Source organism: Poecilia formosa, unplaced genomic scaffold (genome assembly GCF_000485575.1).
Source record: "Poecilia formosa unplaced genomic scaffold, Poecilia_formosa-5.1.2 Scaffold230, whole genome shotgun sequence".
NCBI lineage: Eukaryota > Metazoa > Chordata > Actinopteri > Cyprinodontiformes > Poeciliidae > Poecilia > Poecilia formosa.
Genome location: NW_006800169.1, coordinates 810,747 through 830,815, shown reverse-complemented (window position 1 = coordinate 830,815; position 20,069 = coordinate 810,747). Strand labels below are relative to the sequence as shown.

Below are 20,069 nucleotides of genomic sequence, written 5' to 3'. Positions count from 1 at the left end.
GACAAAAGTACACTTTTGAATTAAAATCTACTTACAAAACTATTAGATGCAAAACAAAATGTTCACATTTTCCAAGCTTTCAGATCTCCTTCTATTGTCATGGTAACTTGGGCCACATCTACTCATTGACATGTACTCTAAAGTCCACCTTAGTGCACTCAAACTGCTTTTAAAAGCTCTGTTAAAACCTGGATAAATACAGCAAGTGTTTTATAATAAAGACTTATCTATATCTTATTTTTTTAGTTTTATTCAACTTGTGGATCCATGATCCTATTCCTATGAAAATATATAGATTTTATTTGTTTAAATAGAATAGTTCACAAGTACTTTATTGTTGAGACGGTTAAAATAAAAAATACAAAACATTTTGGTAATTTCAGTTTATAAAAACATATTTTTGGACTGCGAGTAGTTTGGCCCATGTAACAAAATGTTTCAACACCCATGATTTAACTTTTGTAAACAATGTTTTGTTTTATTTTTTACATATTTGTTGAAACTGACTCTTTGTTGTGACAGTATAACATGAGACAGAGAAGAAATGCAGTGCTGTCAGAAACAGCCAATCAGAGCCCAGAGCAGGGTCTTAGCGCTGCTCATAGTGCTGATGGGGGAGAAACAACTCACAGGAAAACTGTTTATCCGGCGTCATCAGTGGCCATCTGACCGCTTTAACAAGTATGTTTATAGAAATGACAAAGTCCAGCTTTAAAGCAGTGAGTTGGAGCGTGGAAGAGTTTGGTCAGTGTGTCTGTGGTTTTGCCTGACCTGGGCTGACCTGCAGGGATGCAGCCTGTAGCTCTGAATAATAAAATGTGCAGATAGATGAATGAGAAGTTTTCTCACTCAGAAAGCCGTTCTCTTTCGTAAAAGTATTCACCCCCCTTGTGGATTCTGACATTTTGTCATGTTGCAACTACAACATTAGAACAAACCATTCACTCCACTTACAGCTGCAGGTCTTTGGATCTGCAGCTGTAAGTGGAGCAACCCCACAGCATGATGCTGCCACCACCATGTCTGAACAGCAGTTTCCAGTGAAAGCATTTTGCATGCAGACCAAATAGTTCCATATTGGTCTCATGAATTTATAAATGCTTTCATAAAAACTGTATCTGCCTACCCTGTTTATTGTCTTATAACCTGGCACAGAAAATATCTGTACACTTTATTCTTAATATTTTTAATATTCTTAGTTCTCATTTTGTCATTTTGTCTTCTGTATCTCGGCCCCTCTCAACCCCCCGGTCCTCAAACTCTCCACAGTGGATTGTGTGAATGTGTGTGTGAGGCAGTTTGAGGTAGTGGGAAACGGCGTCAGGCAGTTATAAATGACCATCATTTCCCAAACCACTCCGTTTGCCATTGTGGAGCGCACGTCGCCTCGGGGCAGATGGAGATGATGTGTGTGTGTTAGAGGGTGTGTAGGAGGATGTAAGGGGGGTAATGGAGGAAGTGACGGGGCTGCCTGTCCCAGAGGAACACCCTGACTGTGACGAGTAGCACAGATCCAGGTCCGGACAGCTCTGTAAAATCCAACGCAACAAAACAAAGAGACGCTTGTAAGTTATCAAAAGCTGCAGAATAGGCAGAAACCTCAGATGGGATTAATATTATTGCATTGGTCCGTTAGTTATGGTTATTATGTTCAGCAGAGAAGAATATTTTTATTAGATTTAAGTATTCATTAATTCCTCAGAATCTTTGAATCCAGAATGGCTCAGAGTTCTGATTCGGTACTCTTTTGAATTTTTTCTCTTTTTTTCTATGTCAAAATCAATGGTTAGAGTTTTGCAGCAGTAAGATAGACACAACTTTCACATGACTCTGACCAAACTTAGATTCCTATAAAACTTGATCAGAAATTTGCAGGAATCTATAAAGTTCTAGTGTTTGTTGAGACTTGGAATGGATCAAGATCAGATTCTCATGGTGTGATGACCTTAGTAGCCTGTCAAATTGTCAAATGGTGTTCTAAAACAGCATTATGTTAGTAAAAGTGATAAATTATCCTCCACACCATTTACTATTTGCTGTTTCACAAGCTAAAATATTTCCGAACAGCCAATCTTATCATCCCTATGTACCAGGGAGAACTGGAACGGGCTTCTTTTTTTTCAGCCAGCTTTCTGGCAGTGGTGAGCAAAAGGATTTAAGAGATTCTCTCTGAGTTTCTGAAAATGTTCTGCTCTCTGCTTGATCTGCTCTCCAACTGGAGTTTCTCCTTTTTATGTGAAGTTCAGCAGCATAATGCAGAGCTACATTTTGTCACCTTTTTGAAATGGCTCAAAATATCAGGCCCAAAAAAATCACCACCTCTTACTTTACAAAATATCTTTTAGGCAAATATTGACGTAGGCCATTATTTGCAAACCAGTTACAGCTAAAAAAATATAATAAATAAATAACTATCATCATGTTGTTACCTTTGTTGTTTGAAGAAACATATGGAGTCTCTACTCAAATTGCACATTAAAACCCTGACTACGCTGAGGCTCCAATGCAGCAGATCATTTCCAGAACTTATTTGTTTTAAGGTTGCCCTGATAAGAGATTGCAGAAACCTGTGCCAACTAAACCCTGCTGCTTCCTGTTTTTTATTTTGTATTGTTTTGTTTTGTTTTTTGGTTTATTTTTTGCACATGCCTCCTCTTTGTCTCACTGGAACGTCTCATCCAGCTTTGATGCACATTATAGAAGTCAACTCATTATTCTAACTTAAGAATCTTTTGTCAGTGGTATTTTCTCCTCTTTTAGCAGTTCAGGATTTCAAATTGCTAATGACGTTTGCCCGGGCTCTCTCCCGCTGAGCTTATATTATCCTCTTTTTCTTTTTCCTCCTTATGGTCTTTGGTTTCACTCGGAGCTCAGCCATTGTGATTAAATTGGTTTATGAAAAGCAGCTCCATGAAGGATCAAACTTGTGGACAGGTCTTTGGATGTGATGTGGTTACAGACAGACACAGTCTAAATCCGTTCACTGCAGCACTTCACTTTAATTAAATGAACAACTTCTCTCTGGTCTTGTTTTTTGTGTTGTTTTAAATGTAAAATGCAGGACTGCTGCCCAGACTGGAAGGCTAGGATATATTATGAAGTAATTGTCATTAAACATACAGCCAAAAGAGTTACAAAGCAGCTTCAGGACAATAAAGTCAATGTTTTTCAGTCACATCACAAAGTCCTGATCCCAGTCCTGTAGAGAACTTGTGGGCAGATCTGAAATGATGTGTGTGAAGGAGGCCACCTTCAACCCTGACTCAGCTCCACCTGTTCTGTCAGGAGGAACGGACCAGAACTCCAGCAAACTACTGGGAGAAGCTTCTGGAAGGAAATTCAAAGGGTTTGACCCAAATCGTACAGTCTAAAGCAACAAAATACTGAGGAGAGGTATGCAAACTTATCATTTGAAAGTAATTAATAAATACATCTCTCACATATGCTTTCTCATTATTGTGGAATTCAGCACAGAGAAATAATTTTGGTAATTCTTACTGACCTGAAATGATTGGTCTGGTTTAACTTCGGACCAGCCAGGTTGGCCGTCAGAAGGCCGAACCCGCCACTGGTCAGAGAGCGAGGACAAAAAGCTGCATTGTGTTTTTATTTTGGTGTATGTAAACTTCTGGTTTCATCTGAAATTATTGATCATGCATCCCTCCTCACTTTAAATGTTCCTATAAATCATCCATCCATCCATGTGTGCATCATGTTTTTTCAGATTCCGTATGTTAACATTTTTGTAGGAAAGATCTGCAGCATATTAATGGTAAACTTTTGCATTTACAGTTTACAATACCATTGTAACAGCATCATAGCCATCCTATTTTCATTGCAATTTGAAAAGTTAGCACTGTGTCTTTGTAGCTCAGTAGTGAAAGGAGCAGAAATGGTGAAGGAAAGTGCGACAGCTTGAATTGTCCAAAGTCCCAAACGTCTTCCACAGAGGCCTGTTTTCCTACAAGAGACAGGTGAGGAATAGAGAGGACTACTTATGGAGCCAAATAGCATGTGTTTGATGGCAGGCCCTTCTAAATCCCACACTCATCCATCATAAGTGGCATGCGTGGACTCTGAAGGCCTGATAATAGCCTTTTGCATTTTCACACCACTCTTTGCCTCGTGGATTTGATCAGAAAGAAAGTGAGAGAGAGACGGAAAGAGAGAGAAAGAGAGAGAGAGAGGACGGAGTGGGAGAGGTGAGGAGGGTGAGAGTGTGTATATATTGTAATAGGGAGGCGGCGGGGGTTAGAACCCCTCGTCATCTCGCTTGCAGTCCTTCAAGACTGCTTGTCTTCTCTTCTTTTCCCCCCCTCGACATTTTAGGAAAATCACTCTCTGAATTGGAAAAGGGACCCTGGGGCCACAGGCGCAGGATCCGTGTTCTCTGGATAATTGACTCCCGTTGCCTGGTAATTCATCGCTTGCATATGCCAGCTAATTCATCAGGAAGAGGAGATGATGCCGACCTCGCACCATGGCCCTGCAGCCCCTGCAAACGCACTCACACACACAGTCATATTTTCATGACTTGTAGGGACTTTACATTGACTTCCATTCATTTTCTACAGCCTAACCCTTACCATACCCCTAGCCCTTACCATCACATACTAACCCTTACTCTAAACCTAACCATCACAGACCTAACCCAAAAACAGCATCTCCCTCATGGGGACCAAGAAAATGTCCCATGAGGGGCAATGTTCCCCACAACCCCACATTGTAGACAGAAATAGGTTCCCATAAGGATATAAAAACCAGGTACACGCGCACACACACACACACACACACACACACACACACACACACACACACACACACGTCCTTGTACATACACACATGTGTGGGCGCATTCATACCTCAACACTTACCTGACGTTTGTAATAAATTGCATACATGTATGCACAAAAAGCACATCCGTAGCATGGAGGGCCGAGTTCGCCCTCCTCCACCTCCAGCCTGCCCAGCAGAGCCAGGAGCCCAGAATGAGAGGAGGGAGCAAGTGGCAAGTTAGAGGATGAAAAGTCCAAAATGATAAATGGGCCGCATTGTGGCATTATGAATGAATTATACCTTGGAAATACCTTGAGCAGTGGCGACTGTCAGCAGGTATCTATACTAATCTGGGTGAAATTATGGCCGTTTTCAACATGGAGGAGGCCGGCAGAGAGCCGTACAGAATTAATTGAGCAATCAGGCCATTAGAGAGAAGCATCATACTGAGCCCCATTTCTGATGCAACTACATTCATCACTGCTGACCAGGAACCCGCCTGCTTTCTTCTTTCTCTTCTCTCTTTGCTCGCTCAAACAGAACCCTCCCATCTCCGACCAGATTAGGAACTGGGCGCCAACAACAACAAAAGCTATCTTTTGTCTTTTTCCTGTGGCCGTGTCAGCGCCACCTCTATTTATCACGGTTGTCACGCAGTCTTAAAGCTTTCAATTTGCACACCTCTTCCCATTTGTTTTACACCCCAGCTCCCCGGCCCCATCGGTGGGTCCGTGTTAAATTTTCAAATGAAAGTACATTAGCAGAAACCCGTCCAGTGATGAATGAGGCAGACTGCACTGCGAGGCGCGGGACATTTGTTTGTATTGTTGGTTTCTGTTTAAAGTCTATCTGGGGGTCCTGACATAATGGTGTGGGGTTAGGATGTTTTAGTGAATGGGACTGCTGCTGCTCTGGAATCACTGCTGGATCAGCTGCAGTTTAGACAGATGAGCCGTTTCTGCACTGAAACACAGAGGGAGGTAAAATGTGATCTGTGGGTCTGCTGAGGAGTTACGGAAGCCCAAGTGGCTGCACTAACATTGGACTTGATGAAACCCAGTGGAGCAACACCAGTAGATGACATGTTTCCACCAATCATTACCATGGAAACGACACATTGGACCATAAGCAATGTGGATTCTGGGCCTCTCCACTCTTCCTCCAGACTCTGGGACCTTAACTTGTAAATAAAATCCAAACTTTATTTTAATCTGAAAAGAGAACTTTTGACCACTGAGCAGTCTTTTCTCCTTAAAGCTGCAGCAAGTTACTTTTATAAAATAAATAAATGTTTGCATATAGTTGTTGAAACTACCACCATGTCTGACAGATTGGTGTGAGATAGCTAATCTGTGAAAAAATCAAATTACTTTTCTTTCTTACGCTCTCAGTTCTAACTACAAACAACCAATCAGATGCAGTAGGAGGATCTTATTGCTGTCAATCATGCCCCCCTCCTTGATCTCTGCTACCATGTAGCTTCTTCCCATCAGCAGATTCTGTCGCTAGTTAGCATGGCCACAGATGATGATGGATAAACAGTTCCGATAACGGTGAGTTGTTTCTCAACTATTGACACATTTAGGAGCAACAACATGAGATTAATTGACAGCACTTAGCCCCTCCTCCTGACTCTCATTGGTTGTTTTTGGTCGGGTATTGGTGCATTTCTTCGGGTGGCAGTAGCAGCTCAGGGAAGAGGTGGAGGAAATCAATGTTTTCACACATTAGCTATTTCATATTATTATGCCACAACATGGTGACAGTTTTAACAAATATGGAAATAACTTATTTTGTATGAAAGTCACATACTGTACTGTGACTTATTACTTGGAATGTGACAGTTGCAAACCTTGTTTCTGGACACATCTGTTCAAGTTGTCTTGCTTAAACTCCAGTTCCAGTTCATGCCTTGTGAATCTTTCCCCAGTCTTTTGAATAGATTGAAATTACCCTTTCACGCCTTTTTAGAAATATTGTAGTATCTAAGATACCAAATGTTTTATATAACCAACTTTACAGAATTTATCCAAACTTTACAGATTTTTAACACAAGGCATGTTTTAACATGAATGCTGGAAAAAAGGCTGTTACACTTGACGAATGAAAATATGGAACTGACTTCCTTTATCTGTAGAAGAGTATACGCCATAGTTACGCCAATTGCTAATGGGGATCCAAAAAACAAACAAACAACTGCCATAGTTTTTCCTTCCACAAAACTTTCCATTAAAATACCTGGAATTAGCACTCTCAACAGCAAGTTTTTTTCTGACATAACAGAATATTGTTATTGAAAAAGAGAAATAAAATGATATCATACCCTGCTTATATATTAAGCATTTATTATATGTAGCTTTCCTTCCTGTCGCAAACTGTCGGTCTCTGTTCATGTGCAGCTGCCATGTCTGCAGTATTTCTGCTGAGTACGTACCCGTACCCCATAGATGTTCTCTGTTTAAATCTCTTTATTTTATTCTAATCTAATGTGATAGCAAAATTATCAGAAAATCTGAATTTAGGGTTTTCAGAAGCAGCAAGACACAAAGAACAGAAGTGAATGCTTGAAATATTTCAGTGAATAATAGTTTGGTATGATTTTTTTTAGATGAATTACTTAACTAAATTAAGCATTTGATTATAGTCTAGTTTTCTTTCTGTTTTCTGTTTCTATAGACAAGAACGCTAACTATATATTTCAGTCGAACCTTGATTGTTTTGTCATGTGTTCACAATCCAGTTAAGCTAAACATGTTCATTGTCATAAATCACATCCTGATAGTTCTCAGACTTCTTCACATCAAACTAGATCACACTCGCAGTTTTTAGTTATAATTTAGGCCACTTTTTTCCTTTTATTTTTTTATTTATACAATGCACATTAATCATTACTGATTTTAGCTTTTAAAAGTACTGCTTTTCTAAGACTGCAGATATTTTTTCATTGAGTCATTAATTTGTTTATTTTACAAATATGTTTCCCCAGAGTATTTAATAATTTTCCTGAAAAAATTCAATTACAATTTATACAAATAAACACGTTTCTAATTCTGCCCCAATAAGCCTGATTTGCTATGAATTAACTCTTGAAGATATTTTTGATCTTCCAAATATTTCAGAGCTGTTAAACTCGCTGATCTGAGCTGATCCAGATGTTCTCTCACAGCTGCTAAAACCGGGAAGGTTTCTTCAGATATCTGACCTCTGCCTCCCTCTAGTGGACAAGCCAAAACTGCAGAAACGACATCCAAAACCGCAACGAAAATAATACACGAAAAAAATAAAGCAAACACAAAGGGATGCACTAACAATATTAGCAATACTAAAAATAATGAACAGAATATATATTGCCATAGAAAATATGGCAAGATCTAAAGGACACAATAAAAAGCAAGTTGATTATCAAAAAAACCCAAAAACCATTGGATCAAATCACATTGAGATTTAAACATTGACTATCTCAAGAGAAGTATCTCATGATTTAATGTAATGTATGCTCCTTCCATAAAAACATCTCCTATGTATACATCCAAACATACCTAGCAGCTGACTCCCAGTCTGGTCAGTTCCCTAAAGCCATCTATGCTCGGATGGAGTAAATGGGTCTTCCAAATGGACCATGACCCTAAGCTTACAGGAAGTGGTTAAAAAGTGGCTTTAGGACAAGGCTTTGTGATCTCAGTCCTTTAGAGAATTGGTCTGAAAAGTTGTGTATAAGGTGCCCTTTAAACCTGACACCCTTCCATTGTTTCTGTCATGAGGAACGACCAAAACTCCAGCAAACTACTGTGAGAAGTTGGTGGAAGGAAGCCAACAGGCTTGACTGAAGTCATGCAGTTTAAAGGTAATGTTACTAAATGAGTAAACTTATGATTTAGAAGATATAAATAAATAAACTCCTAACATATTATTTCTCTCATTATTGTGGCATCTAGCAATGATAAATAATTTTGGCCGTTCTAGCTGACCTGAAACATGAGATGTTTGTTCTGATTTGACTTTAGACAATAATAAAAAAAAAGGGTGTGTGTCTTTTATTTGGTGTATGTAAACTACTGATTCCAATCATGTTGATGTTAATGTAAATAGACCTAGAAGGTGGTATGCTTTTAATGCAAAGCAGAGAGAGGGCAAGGACTTCAGAAGTAGAAGCTGAGAACTTGGTTGTGTTACGCCTCCTGCTGGAACATACTAAAACTGCCTTAATTCAGAACAGTTTAGATCACTTTATTAGTTTTTCGGGTTTGCAAATACACTAAAACAAGATGTTATCCACAATTAGTGATATATCACACTTCAGTAGCAAACAGGCCCCTAAATCAGCATCTTTAGCTGAATTCTACACACAGTGAAGAACAACCAACATACAGAAACTACAACACTTTTACTAGTTTGTGTCTTTCAAATAACAGGCTTTTCAAATGATCACACCTTTGAACCAAGAGATTGAACAGATTCCTCAGCTTGCGAAACAGGTAAAAGCTTAATTTCAAAAACATTGATCAGACATTAACACCAGAGAAAAAGAGGAGTGTGAAAAAGAGGAAGATGAGAAGGAGAGTCCACAGTGGACAGCAACAAGGACAAGATAGTCAAACCAGACTAAAGAATGAGGGTTTTCAGGTACTGCAAACTAGAAATCCAATATGTCTGCCTTGTATATAAAACTTAATGATGACCACATATGGGAGAAAAAAAGATATTTGCACCTCTGAGATTGTGTTTCTCATTATTACATGTCCACAGTACTACACAACCTCCTTTAGAACATGTTGATTCAATGTTTGGAAATTCAAGATATGTGAGTGGCCAGGCTAACTGATATTAGTAGTACATGCTATTCATACTAATATGAATTCATATTAACATGTGTTGTTAATCTCCTAATTATCAATTGATGAATCACATTGGTTTTCTTGTTGGAACAAGAATCCTGGTAATTTTGGCTTAATATTAATTAAAACACTAGGGGGCAGCATAGTTTTTGTTATGTTTTGTTTTTTTTTTCTTTTAGATCCTCAGCATATCTTGGTCTTTATTCTTGTATTCTTGTGTTGGCTCATATTTTGAGTTAGGGTGAATTATAAAATTTTACATTTTAAAGTCAAACCAGAATAGCTCAACAACAGAAAAGGTCGGGTAATACTTTGTATGCTGGTTTTGTATTTCATTTGAGCTTTTTGAGTATCAGTTTATTCATATAGAGCCAAATGCCAAAACATGTCATTTCTTTGTGATATGTGGCCTCTTACAGAAAAACAAATCCTAATATAATGCATTCTTTGAACATGCATTTTTAAAAGAAAATAAAAACAAGCAAAACAGAATAGCATGGGAAATGACTGAACAGTAAGTTATTGCTGAGTGGGTTTTATTGAGCCGGTTTTTCCACATGTTTCGAAGTTTTGTGTTTTCAGTTTTCTTTGAGCTCAGCTCCATCTTCCGGTCACTCTCGCGCCAGTCCCTTGTATCTCGCGCGCTGCTTCCGGGAGGGGATTCGCATTCTCCACGACAGACCAATCAGAGGACAGGTCTCCCAGGAAGCGTCCCGTTGCTATGAGGCTGTGCTGAAGGTTATAGCAGTTCTGGACCGGCAGTTGGGGTGAGTTCTGCACAAAAGTTAAAAGCAACATGAATCGTTGCTAACTTAAATAGCCAGGAAAAGGAAGAAATATTATTTTGAACCTATATCTTAAAATTTTCGCGTCTTCTTTATATTAGCTTGTTTTTTACACAATCTTGGGGCTACAGAAAACCCGAATCAGACGCAACAGAGGAGGAAAGTTAGAGGATATTAGAATTCCTCCATTAAAACGAATACGATAGTTATCTTGACATTACTGTTGCAGCTTGGAAACAGAAAGGTTTTTTGTGTCAGAGGCTCGAGACAGCTGAAGTTTCGGTAGTAACTCGACTACACACGGACACGCCTCTCACCGGGTTTCTGTCCAATCCCATCGCTATTAGTTCTGCAACCGACCAATCATCGCAGCTATGTAAATCGTCTCTTGAATACTGCTGTCTCGGGACTGTTTTAATGTGAAGCTGTCAGATTTGTCTGTCAGACGCAGCGTAGTGGAGTTCAGATAAAGAGTCAGTAGAGTCCGAGAAATCTCCAGCAAAGCTTGGCTGTTCGCTACTTTTTTTGCAAGACGGTCGGATTGAGTTTAATGTACAACATGACATTTGAGGAACTAAGTGGGGATTATTCTCAAGAAAGGTAAATGTCGTTTGTTATGCATGATTTATTTAGCATAAGTAGCTTTGTTCCACAGTAGATGACACCGTAATAGCACCTCTCTTACGGATAAAAGCCAATATGGAGCTGCAAAGTTTCTGTAGATGGACTGGTTTGAGCTTAATGTAGTATATCAGACTCGGTATTGTTTTTTTTGTTGTTGTTGTTGTTGTTGTTTTTTTTAGGTTCATGTGCTGTTTAAAGTGACTCCAGCCTTAATATTAGTTAAGGCTCTCTAATAGCCTTAGCTAATATTAAAAGTATTAGTTACAATTCTCTTAAACGGATCAGGTGGTTAGCAAGAAGATTTATGTGTCGTGTCGAGTTCCAATATTTCTCCTTGAGTTCTGCACTTCACGATGCATTCAAGTACACCTCGTACAGTAGATTGTCTGTATCGAAAGAACCATGACATGATGTAATGTCACCGCTGTTTCTGCAACATTTCCCGAACAACAGCCATACTTAGCTATTGCTACTGTTGTGCTTTGATCGTTATTAGTTGATCAAAACTCTTTGAAATACTTCGCTATAGTAAAATCATCCTTATCACTATCAACCTAAAATCTAATTTAGGAACTTTGAATATTTTTTAATAGCAAAGTCGGACTGTCTGATTTTTTTTATTATTATTATTATTTTTTCTTTCACCAAAAGTAATTTTGGCACAAAACATGGTCAGTTATTATTTTAGGACCATTATCTTAGGAAGGTGACTATCTTTAACTCAGTAAAAAAATGCTTTAGTCCTTTAATGTCCATTTACACCCAGTGAAAACACTTGAAAATCTTACTTTTATAGTGTTGAATAATATCTGGCTGACCTTTTGGATCACATTTGGCTTTGTTTCACTGTTGGTAGTCTATTGCACAACTTGACTTGAATGCAGCGTGGAGTCTAAATGTGGTGGGGAACCCCATGTGGACTGGAGGGACCTCTGTTTGACACAGCACCATTAACGCAGCTCCAGCGACATGAACATGCATGTGTCTGTGCTTTGCAGAATGGATACGGTGGCGAAAGCCTTGGAGGAAGTCCTCACCTCTGCCTTGCCACAGGGCTGTATTACGGTTGGCGTCTACGAGGCAGCCAAGTCCCTCAACATGTGAGTACAGACTGTGTTGCTTGTATCTCTAGCAGGGTTTGCTGGTCGCTACCTCGCCTTAACGCTTTCCTCTCCAACAGAGACCCTGACAATGTGGTGCTGTGCATCCTAGCCACTGATGAGGACGATGTTAAAGACGTGGCCCTGCAGATCCACTTCACGCTCATTCAGGCTTTCTGCTGTGAAAACGACATCAACATCCTGAGGGTCAACAACACCCACCGTCTGGCAGAGATCCTGGGGGGAGGCGGAGGGAAGCAGAGTGGCGGGGAGCCCATGGACCTGCACTGCGTCCTGGTCACTGTAAGTGCTGCTCGCCATGTTTTCTGTTCTGTTCGGCTGTAATTGTGTCTTGGATGGAGCCTTTGATCTCCTGGCTGTGGGCACGTGAGCGAAACTCTTACTCACAGGGGAACTTGTCCGCACTTGTTCCTGTGCCTGTGATAAAGCGATGGCAGAGCTCCTCCTTCTTCTGACTTCTGAAGAATTTCATGTGGAATCTGTTGTTACGCAGAAACAGGACCTGGCAGAGATCTGACTCAAGGATGAAAGAAAGATATTTGCTAGGATTCTAGCAGCGTTTTACATCTATTTTTTTTTCTTTTCAGCACATCTCAGTTTAACACAGCAATGTACTTGTGGTTTTGTCCACTTGTTAGATTTTATTCATTCATTGTTTGAATGATTCTTGTATTGAATGTTTAGGGGAAACAGTGGGTCTGGCTGCCCTGCAGTGTCAGGTGAAATTTACCCTCAGAAAAGGTGGAAAGTGAGAAATTCCTCCTGTTGAACAGTTGACTTTGTGGTAGACTATATATAATCGGCGTAGTGGAAAGTAAAGGCACACAAATAAATCAGCTGGCGGATAAATCAGCTCTGGTTTTCTTAATTTTGGGAGATCAATCAATACTTACACGTGAAACCGATGTGATCTGGATCTAATCTAGCTCTGCAAAGGTCTGAAAGTCAACCACTGTCACCTTTTGCTCTTCAGTGACAGAGGACTCACCGTTAGCTCCGCCCACCAGGTCACGTCTCCATGGTGACCACCCCACTGTTGTAAAGTTGTTGTCACTATATTTAGCGACTTTTGAGACAAAAAAAAATCGTTATGCGCCTACATCTGAACATCCGGCTTTTTAAAGATCAGCTATAAAACTGTAATCGGTGCGCCCCCTGGTGGAAACACCACAGCAGCCAAACTGAGCCAGAGATGGTGTTTGGATGATTAACTTCAGTTTCCCTTCTTGCTTTCAGAGCCCTCACTCCACATCATGGAAGGACCCCGCTTTGAACAAGCTGAACAGGTTCTGCAGAGAGAGCCGCTGCATGGACCAGTGGGTTCCCATCATCAACCTGCCTGAGCGATGAGCCCCCCCAGACCGCGCCGCAGCGAGGAGACCCTGTCCAGAGCCAAATCATTTCTGCACAGGAGGCATGCTTTAAACCCCACCTGACACCATGCTCCCACCAGAGAACCAGGTCTACTGCAACGCTGGTTGCAGAGAGCACAAAAAAATCAAAACAAAAAAAAAAACAAGAAAGAGAAAAAAAACATGCTGTCAGTGTGGGATGTGTTCAAAACCAAAATAAAAAAAAAAGCGTGGGGTCGGAATTTCCACTTCGAACTGGGTTTGTTTGGAGTTAACGTCCGCGGGCCTTGGCGAGCGGGAGGAGGCGGCGGACTCTATTCGTCTGGAGGTGGAAGTGTTACGAAGCGTGTGTGCTTTTCAGTGTGACGCCCCGCAGCTGAACACAAGGACTGTACGCTGTTTGTTTGGCAACGTCTCCGTGGCGATGGGGAGGACCGGGGCAGCGACCCCGGAGCACGGAGCTGCTGAGCCGCTGAGCGGACCCAGGCCTCAGGCTCTCTGCAGAAATAAAGCACTTGTTGAAACACTAGAGCTGCTGCAGTTTAACTTATTCATCACAGCCGTTCATGTTCAGGTTGATGTTCTGATTTCAAAAGGGAAAACCTTCATTCTGTTTGTTTACTGTTTATTCTATATCTATCAACACACCAGCTGTTTTTTTGTTGTTGTTTTATTTTTTTCTAAGTGAACTAGTTCTTTTGTTCAAATTTAAGTTATTTCTAATTATATTTATGCATATTTATGTTATTATTTTTTTTACAAACTTGCACGATTTGAATATCAGACAAATGTTTTCCTGTCAATAAAATCTTCTTGGAAACAAAATGTAAAATGTGTGGGGTTGATTTTTGTTTTGTTTTGTTTTTTTGCTGAATGCTGAGCTGCAGTGAAAGAGAGCGTCACGTGTGGATGGCAGGGGGTCAGGCTGGCCACTGTGGCCCTGCTGTGGCCCCGGTGCCATACCTGGCCTAAACAGAACAATGAGCGGCACAACCCGCCCGCTGCTCAGGCTTCTGCCACGGTCAGCAGGACCGAGCGCATTCATCCAAACAGTTCAACAACTCTCTAAAGAAAAGCGCGTAACAGAGACATCAGGCTGTGATTGTCTAAGATTTGAGCGACTTAAGTTTTGATTTGGCGGCTCCTGAACTGCTGCAGGTCAGAAGAGAGCAGAGCAGAAACAGTTTAGTCAGTGGGTGGTTTCTGGTATGCAGGCCGTTGTATAAGCCCTTCTGAGCCGCTGATTCCTCCCCTCCTCCCCTTCTTTATCCATTAGTCACATGATCACACCAGCAGGTGATCTTCCAGAAGCTGGCTGCTGGTGACGTCACTCAGCTGATGCAAGGCAGGCAACCCCCTCTGAAAGTGCCAAGTCATAATCTGGGCGAAAGGGTGAAACTGAGTTTCACAATCTAGGTCATGTGAAAGCAGCCAGTGGAAGATTTGCAGAATTTCAGGTTAGAAAAAATCATTAATGAGGCATTCATTTTTGCTGTGTCACTTTAAAAAGTTTGCACACCCCACGGGAAGTTTCAGTTCTTTGGAAAGAAAATTTCACATTAATGTATAAATTTCTATTCTTTCTCTGAGAAAGACAATTATGCAACTATACCGTAACCCTTCCTAAAGCTGTTCTAACACAGTTTAGCTGAAATAAGTTGAGAAACTTCTTGTTGATCTCCTGTAGCGGTCTGTATTACAACAAATTTGAAGATGGCTCTGACTGAAGACTCTATTTTTCTGAAAGTTTCATAAAGAGGATGCTCAGGGCTGTCCATACGTTTCTTGATTGTATGCATATGTAATAAAAGTTAAAGTTTATATCATAAACATATACATTTTTATTTGTATAAAAATATATATAAATAAATATATTTATTTATTTGATAACTGATTGTGCAGTTATCAAAAACAGAACTAGCGTACTGTGACACAAGAGATGAGCAGCTGAGCAGGATGACTTTTGGGGTTTTTGTAGCCACCAACCAGTCTGCAGAAAGTCTGTCCCACTCCTCACTTTCAAATCTCCCCTCAACAAATTACATCATCTGAGCTTTGACTAGGCCGTGATCAGCCAGACTGGAGCATGTTGACAGTTCTGAAAGTTTTAAATATCCACAGTGGAATGGCTGATGTTAAACTATTTTTGGACATTTTTTTTTTTAATTCCTCACCGGACTCACAAAGTGCCAGGATCTCTTTTAGTTCTGCTGATCACTTTGACAGTCAGCAGAACTAAATGAAATGTCTGGAGTTTGAAAACAGAAAGCCATTTGCCTCTGAGCTGATGTGACTGTATGTGATATTAAGTGGAAATGAATGTTCTAAGTTATTCGTCACCAGAAAAAACATTTTTTTTTAAAAATACATTTTACAGGAAATATTACAAGGTTTTTACTTCAGTGTCCTTCCTCGGTTTCCACTCTGCCTCACTACATTTTCCAAAACCCACTGGGAGTGCGCAGCATAAAAAGTGCAATAAGAGAAGTCTATTTAGCAGTTGCTATTTTCCTGCTTTAATGGATATAATATTCTTTCATTTTTGGTGTACTGCATAAAGCCACCATTTGTGCGTTTATCTGATTGAACATAAAGTCTTCATTGCTCTCCCTCCAGCCTACAGTCAGTTACTGCCCCGCTAATTCTGGCCTTTAGAAATCATTGGAAAGTCCTTAAGGCTTTTCAGGAATGTGTGACTCAAAGTGTTTCTTTGCCTTCCAGCCGCTCCTCAGGGCTCCATGGTGTCGGTTGGCTCTAAGTGAAAGGTCACCTGTCCTGTGACTGGGGGGGTGTGACGCTCTCTGATGTAACACAGTATTGTTGTGATCGGAGGCTGAAGGTTATTTTAAGCCTCATGTTACAAAAAGTTACTCGCAAAAATGTGGAAGAGTTCAAGGGTTGAACCAGAACCAGACATGGAGAAGCTGCATTCAGCTTCTATGCACCACAAATCTGGAGCAAACTTCCATAAAACTGCAAAACAGCAGAAACACTGAGTTCCTTTAAATCTAGAATTCCATTATGTGTGAACTGGTAACTGGACTTGATTAAAATTTTAAATCGAGTTCATTGCAAGGTTTGTAATCAATTAATCACATTTTAATCAAAAATCAGATGTCAACAAAATAAGCAATATTTTCAAGTCAGAAACCCTTTTTGCTGCTAAATTATTGCATAAATAGACATGTAGCTTTGCTAATAAGCTAACTAATTTAAACTACAACTTGAAAACAGCAACTTTTCCCATCAGATCGGTTTGCAGAAGTTGCTTGGATTTACAGGCGTACCAAACACGAGTGAATTGATTAATTGTGCAAAAACTGTCGACAGGTCAAAATTCATGTAATTAATTAATCAAAAATAAAGCATTAAAGTCTCGTCCCCAGGCTAGTGAAGCATTTAACTGTCAGATATAAAATAAATTCAGGAGGAGTATGGCCTTGTAATGAGAATATTTCATAACAAGACATAAAAATATGCTCCTCTGCCAGATCACGACTTATTAAAAAGTCAGAAAGGGTTCCAATTCATCTCACAGTTTCCTGTAGACGACATCTAAAAATCCCAAGACATGTTCCTGTTTTACTGTTACAACCTTTGATCTTCATAAGAGAAGATATTTTGGTTTAAATGACATATAAATCTTATTATAACAAGTTTTTTTTTTGTTTTTGTTTTTTATCTTGTTGCAAAAATAAAGCTTTCTATCTTAAGCCAGATACTGCTCCTGAATTTATCTCCAAGCTGTTGCGGTTAAATGTTTCTGAACTGGTGTGAACACATGATCACAAGAAAGCTTCCTTGATCTTGATCTTCTTTTTGCAAGGCAGTAAAATAAGCCCTAATTATTTCTTTCATTCTGGTTTGGTCGTTTCAGCACACCAGCAGACCAGTGCCAGCTCAGTTTTGCAGAGTAAGTGGAAAGTCTATAAAATGCTGGCAGAGGTTCAGGAGGGGCCACAGTTTCACATCTAGAGATCCCCATTCCCTGAAAGAGGAACCAGGAGCAGAGCAACACATAGAGGCTGCTGCCAGCAGCTCCTCCTGTCACCAAACTGAGACGCTACTTGGGCTTTGTTATAGTTGGGATGTGAAAGAGTGAAGGGACTAGATAGCCGAACCTCTGCAGCCTGCCCCATTACACACACCCACACACACACACATACACACACCCTTTTCTGTCCCAGCGCAGCACATTCCAACACACTGACACCAGAACCAGGAAAGCTTTTCACAGCAGGAGCGGAGGCCCCCACTGGCAGGCAGAGAGACTGCTGGTTCCCAACATTCAGGCTGTTGGACCGGGCTTACACTGGGCTTATTTAGCATTGTTTTCAGCAGCAAATTCACAATTGCGATGTTTCCATTAAATGAGAAACGCAATGAAAATCACACATGAATAAGTTTGTTCATGTGATAATTTATTTAAAAAACATCATCCTCCAACTACTTTCTGTTGTCTTTTTCTTTATGGTTTCTGCCAGTGGAAACATCCGGTTGCTCATTTTTTACTGTCACTTCTCTTGTAAACTCTGGAGAGACATTCAGAGCTGGTTGTCATTTAGAATGGAGGACATCCAAGAGATTACCATAACTCATATATTATATGTTGATGACCTCGAGAGCCAAATATCTGATGTGATAAATATTGCTTTCTTGCTTGCTAAATATCATCTGCTGCTGTAAGAAGAGAGGTTCTACCCCTTGTTCTGATTTTTTAACAAATTTAAACTTTGTTTCTCCTCACTGAAATATTGTAAATCTCTATATGGAACAAAAAACAAACAAACAAACAAACAAACAAAAAAACACCAGTATGTGATGAGCTTGTCTTTTACAATCTTAAACTCGTGTTTGTGTCTTTTTCTATGTTTCACTGTTCCTGCACCTCAGCAAGAAAAGTTTTTTAATGACTTATCGCGTGAACAAACTTATTCACGTGTGATTTTAATTTTATTTCTTATTTAATGGAAACACTATAATGGTGAAAATGTTTTTTGTTTTTTTTGACAGTAGCAGAAGATTGACAAAGTTTTGCTCACATTTCGAATTTAAAGCTGTAGCTGTGCACTGTAAAGAAAAATGCTGACTCAGCTTGACTACTTTCCTTGTTGCGTTGACTCAGTTTGTTATATAACTTTAAACACTTAAGAGTTATTGCTATGTTTATCAAGGTAACGGTCTTTAGTTAACTGTATTAGATTAAAAGTGTTTAGTTAAGAGATTTTTTTTAAGTTTCCCCAATTTATTTAAGTTTTTACATTATTACTTCAAGTTGAATTTTTGTATATCATTTTTTTAACTACTGTTAAGTTTTTACCACTTGTGTTATTTTTAGCTGTTTTTTTCCTCCTGTTTTCTCACCGCAGACACACCTGGTTCATCCTGCATCACCACTTCTCATTTGTGGGGGAAAAAAACAACACAAAAACTGCTGATTTTTAATAAAGGAGGCATCAACGTTTCACCACTGCTGCTGCTGCTGCTGCTTTGTGTGTGAGAACCGCTGCATCCTCTGCACTACATGTGCAGCTTTAACAATGTGGTATGTATGATCCTGTATGATCTTCCCATTGTGTAAAGACAGAACACACCACAGTGTGTGCAGCCTCCAGCTGGACAGAAACAAGGTTAGAGAAACCCGGCGGACTCCCAGGATGAGCAAAAATAGTTCCTCTGCTCTCCAGGAGCGGAAACTGGGCCTTGGCTCTGTTCTAAATTTAGCTCCAGCGTTCCCTGTTTTCTGAGGGCCGCAGCTCCTGCTCCCAAATTAAACAGGAATAGACCACTAATGACAGGAAGTGAGCCCACAGAAAGGCTGAGACACTCCTGGTCAATATGTTTATGAAGTCTTAAAATAAATCTTCATTTCAGTAGCATCATCCCATTTGGAGCATTTTGATGAAACAAATTCATTGACTGAGTAACTTTACAAACGCAGGGTAGAGTTTCTGAGAGTTTCTTATGTTAATGACTTTGCGTTTTGCTGGAGGAATAGAAATATGACGACACACAGAGGCTCATGACTTTCAGTCACCAGGCTGGAGGAGGAGCCATGTTATGTTGCCAACACACACAAGTGAGCGGTTAAAGAGTGGCACCTGAAGGTCACCCAAAGCAACTTTAGACAACATTTATACAGCAAAATGTGGTCTGATCAGGTGTCAAACAACAGATGAATTTGTGGACAAGCTCCTCATGCCCAGTGTTAATTATGGGGGATGATGTGTGGTGCTATGGGCCTAATTTGAAGTAAAAAAAATAGAGTGAACTGAACAATGATGATGCAAAATATGGAGCCAAAAAAAAAAAAAAACACAAACATTTTTCCAGGACCAGAATCAGTCTGCAGGTAAGCTGTGAGTTCAGCTTTAAGTTAAAACTAAATTTGTTAAAACCATCATCCTGACAGTTTCAGACAGATAATATGTGGAGAGACGGGGCTCCTTCCTGTGCTACTATATCTGTCTGAAGGGATGCTGTGCTCCCAGTCAGAAAGAACCAATCAGAGCCAGGAGGAGGGGCTTAACGCTGTCAATCCGCTCATGAACTGTGGAGAAACAACTTACGCTCCAG

General features: G+C 40.1%; 1 protein-coding gene across 2 annotated transcripts; it reads left to right on the top strand.

Moving 5' to 3' along the window:
• The first annotated feature begins 10,272 nt into the window (after positions 1 to 10,272).
• gadd45aa (growth arrest and DNA-damage-inducible, alpha, a) lies at positions 10,273 to 14,022 on the top strand. Of its 2 annotated transcripts, none has more exons than XM_016680014.1 (4): positions 10,273 to 10,378; positions 12,019 to 12,120; positions 12,201 to 12,423; positions 13,378 to 14,022. In XM_016680014.1, exons 2-4 carry the CDS (start codon positions 12,020 to 12,022, stop codon positions 13,489 to 13,491), a joined length of 438 nt encoding a protein of 145 aa, XP_016535500.1. In that variant the 5' UTR covers positions 10,273 to 10,378; position 12,019; the 3' UTR covers positions 13,492 to 14,022. The 2 variants fall into 2 exon arrangements, with proteins under 2 accessions (XP_016535500.1, XP_007568816.1); XM_007568754.2 differs by lacking the exon at positions 10,273 to 10,378 and adding an exon at positions 10,403 to 10,996.
• The last annotated feature ends 6,047 nt before the right edge of the window (positions 14,023 to 20,069 follow it).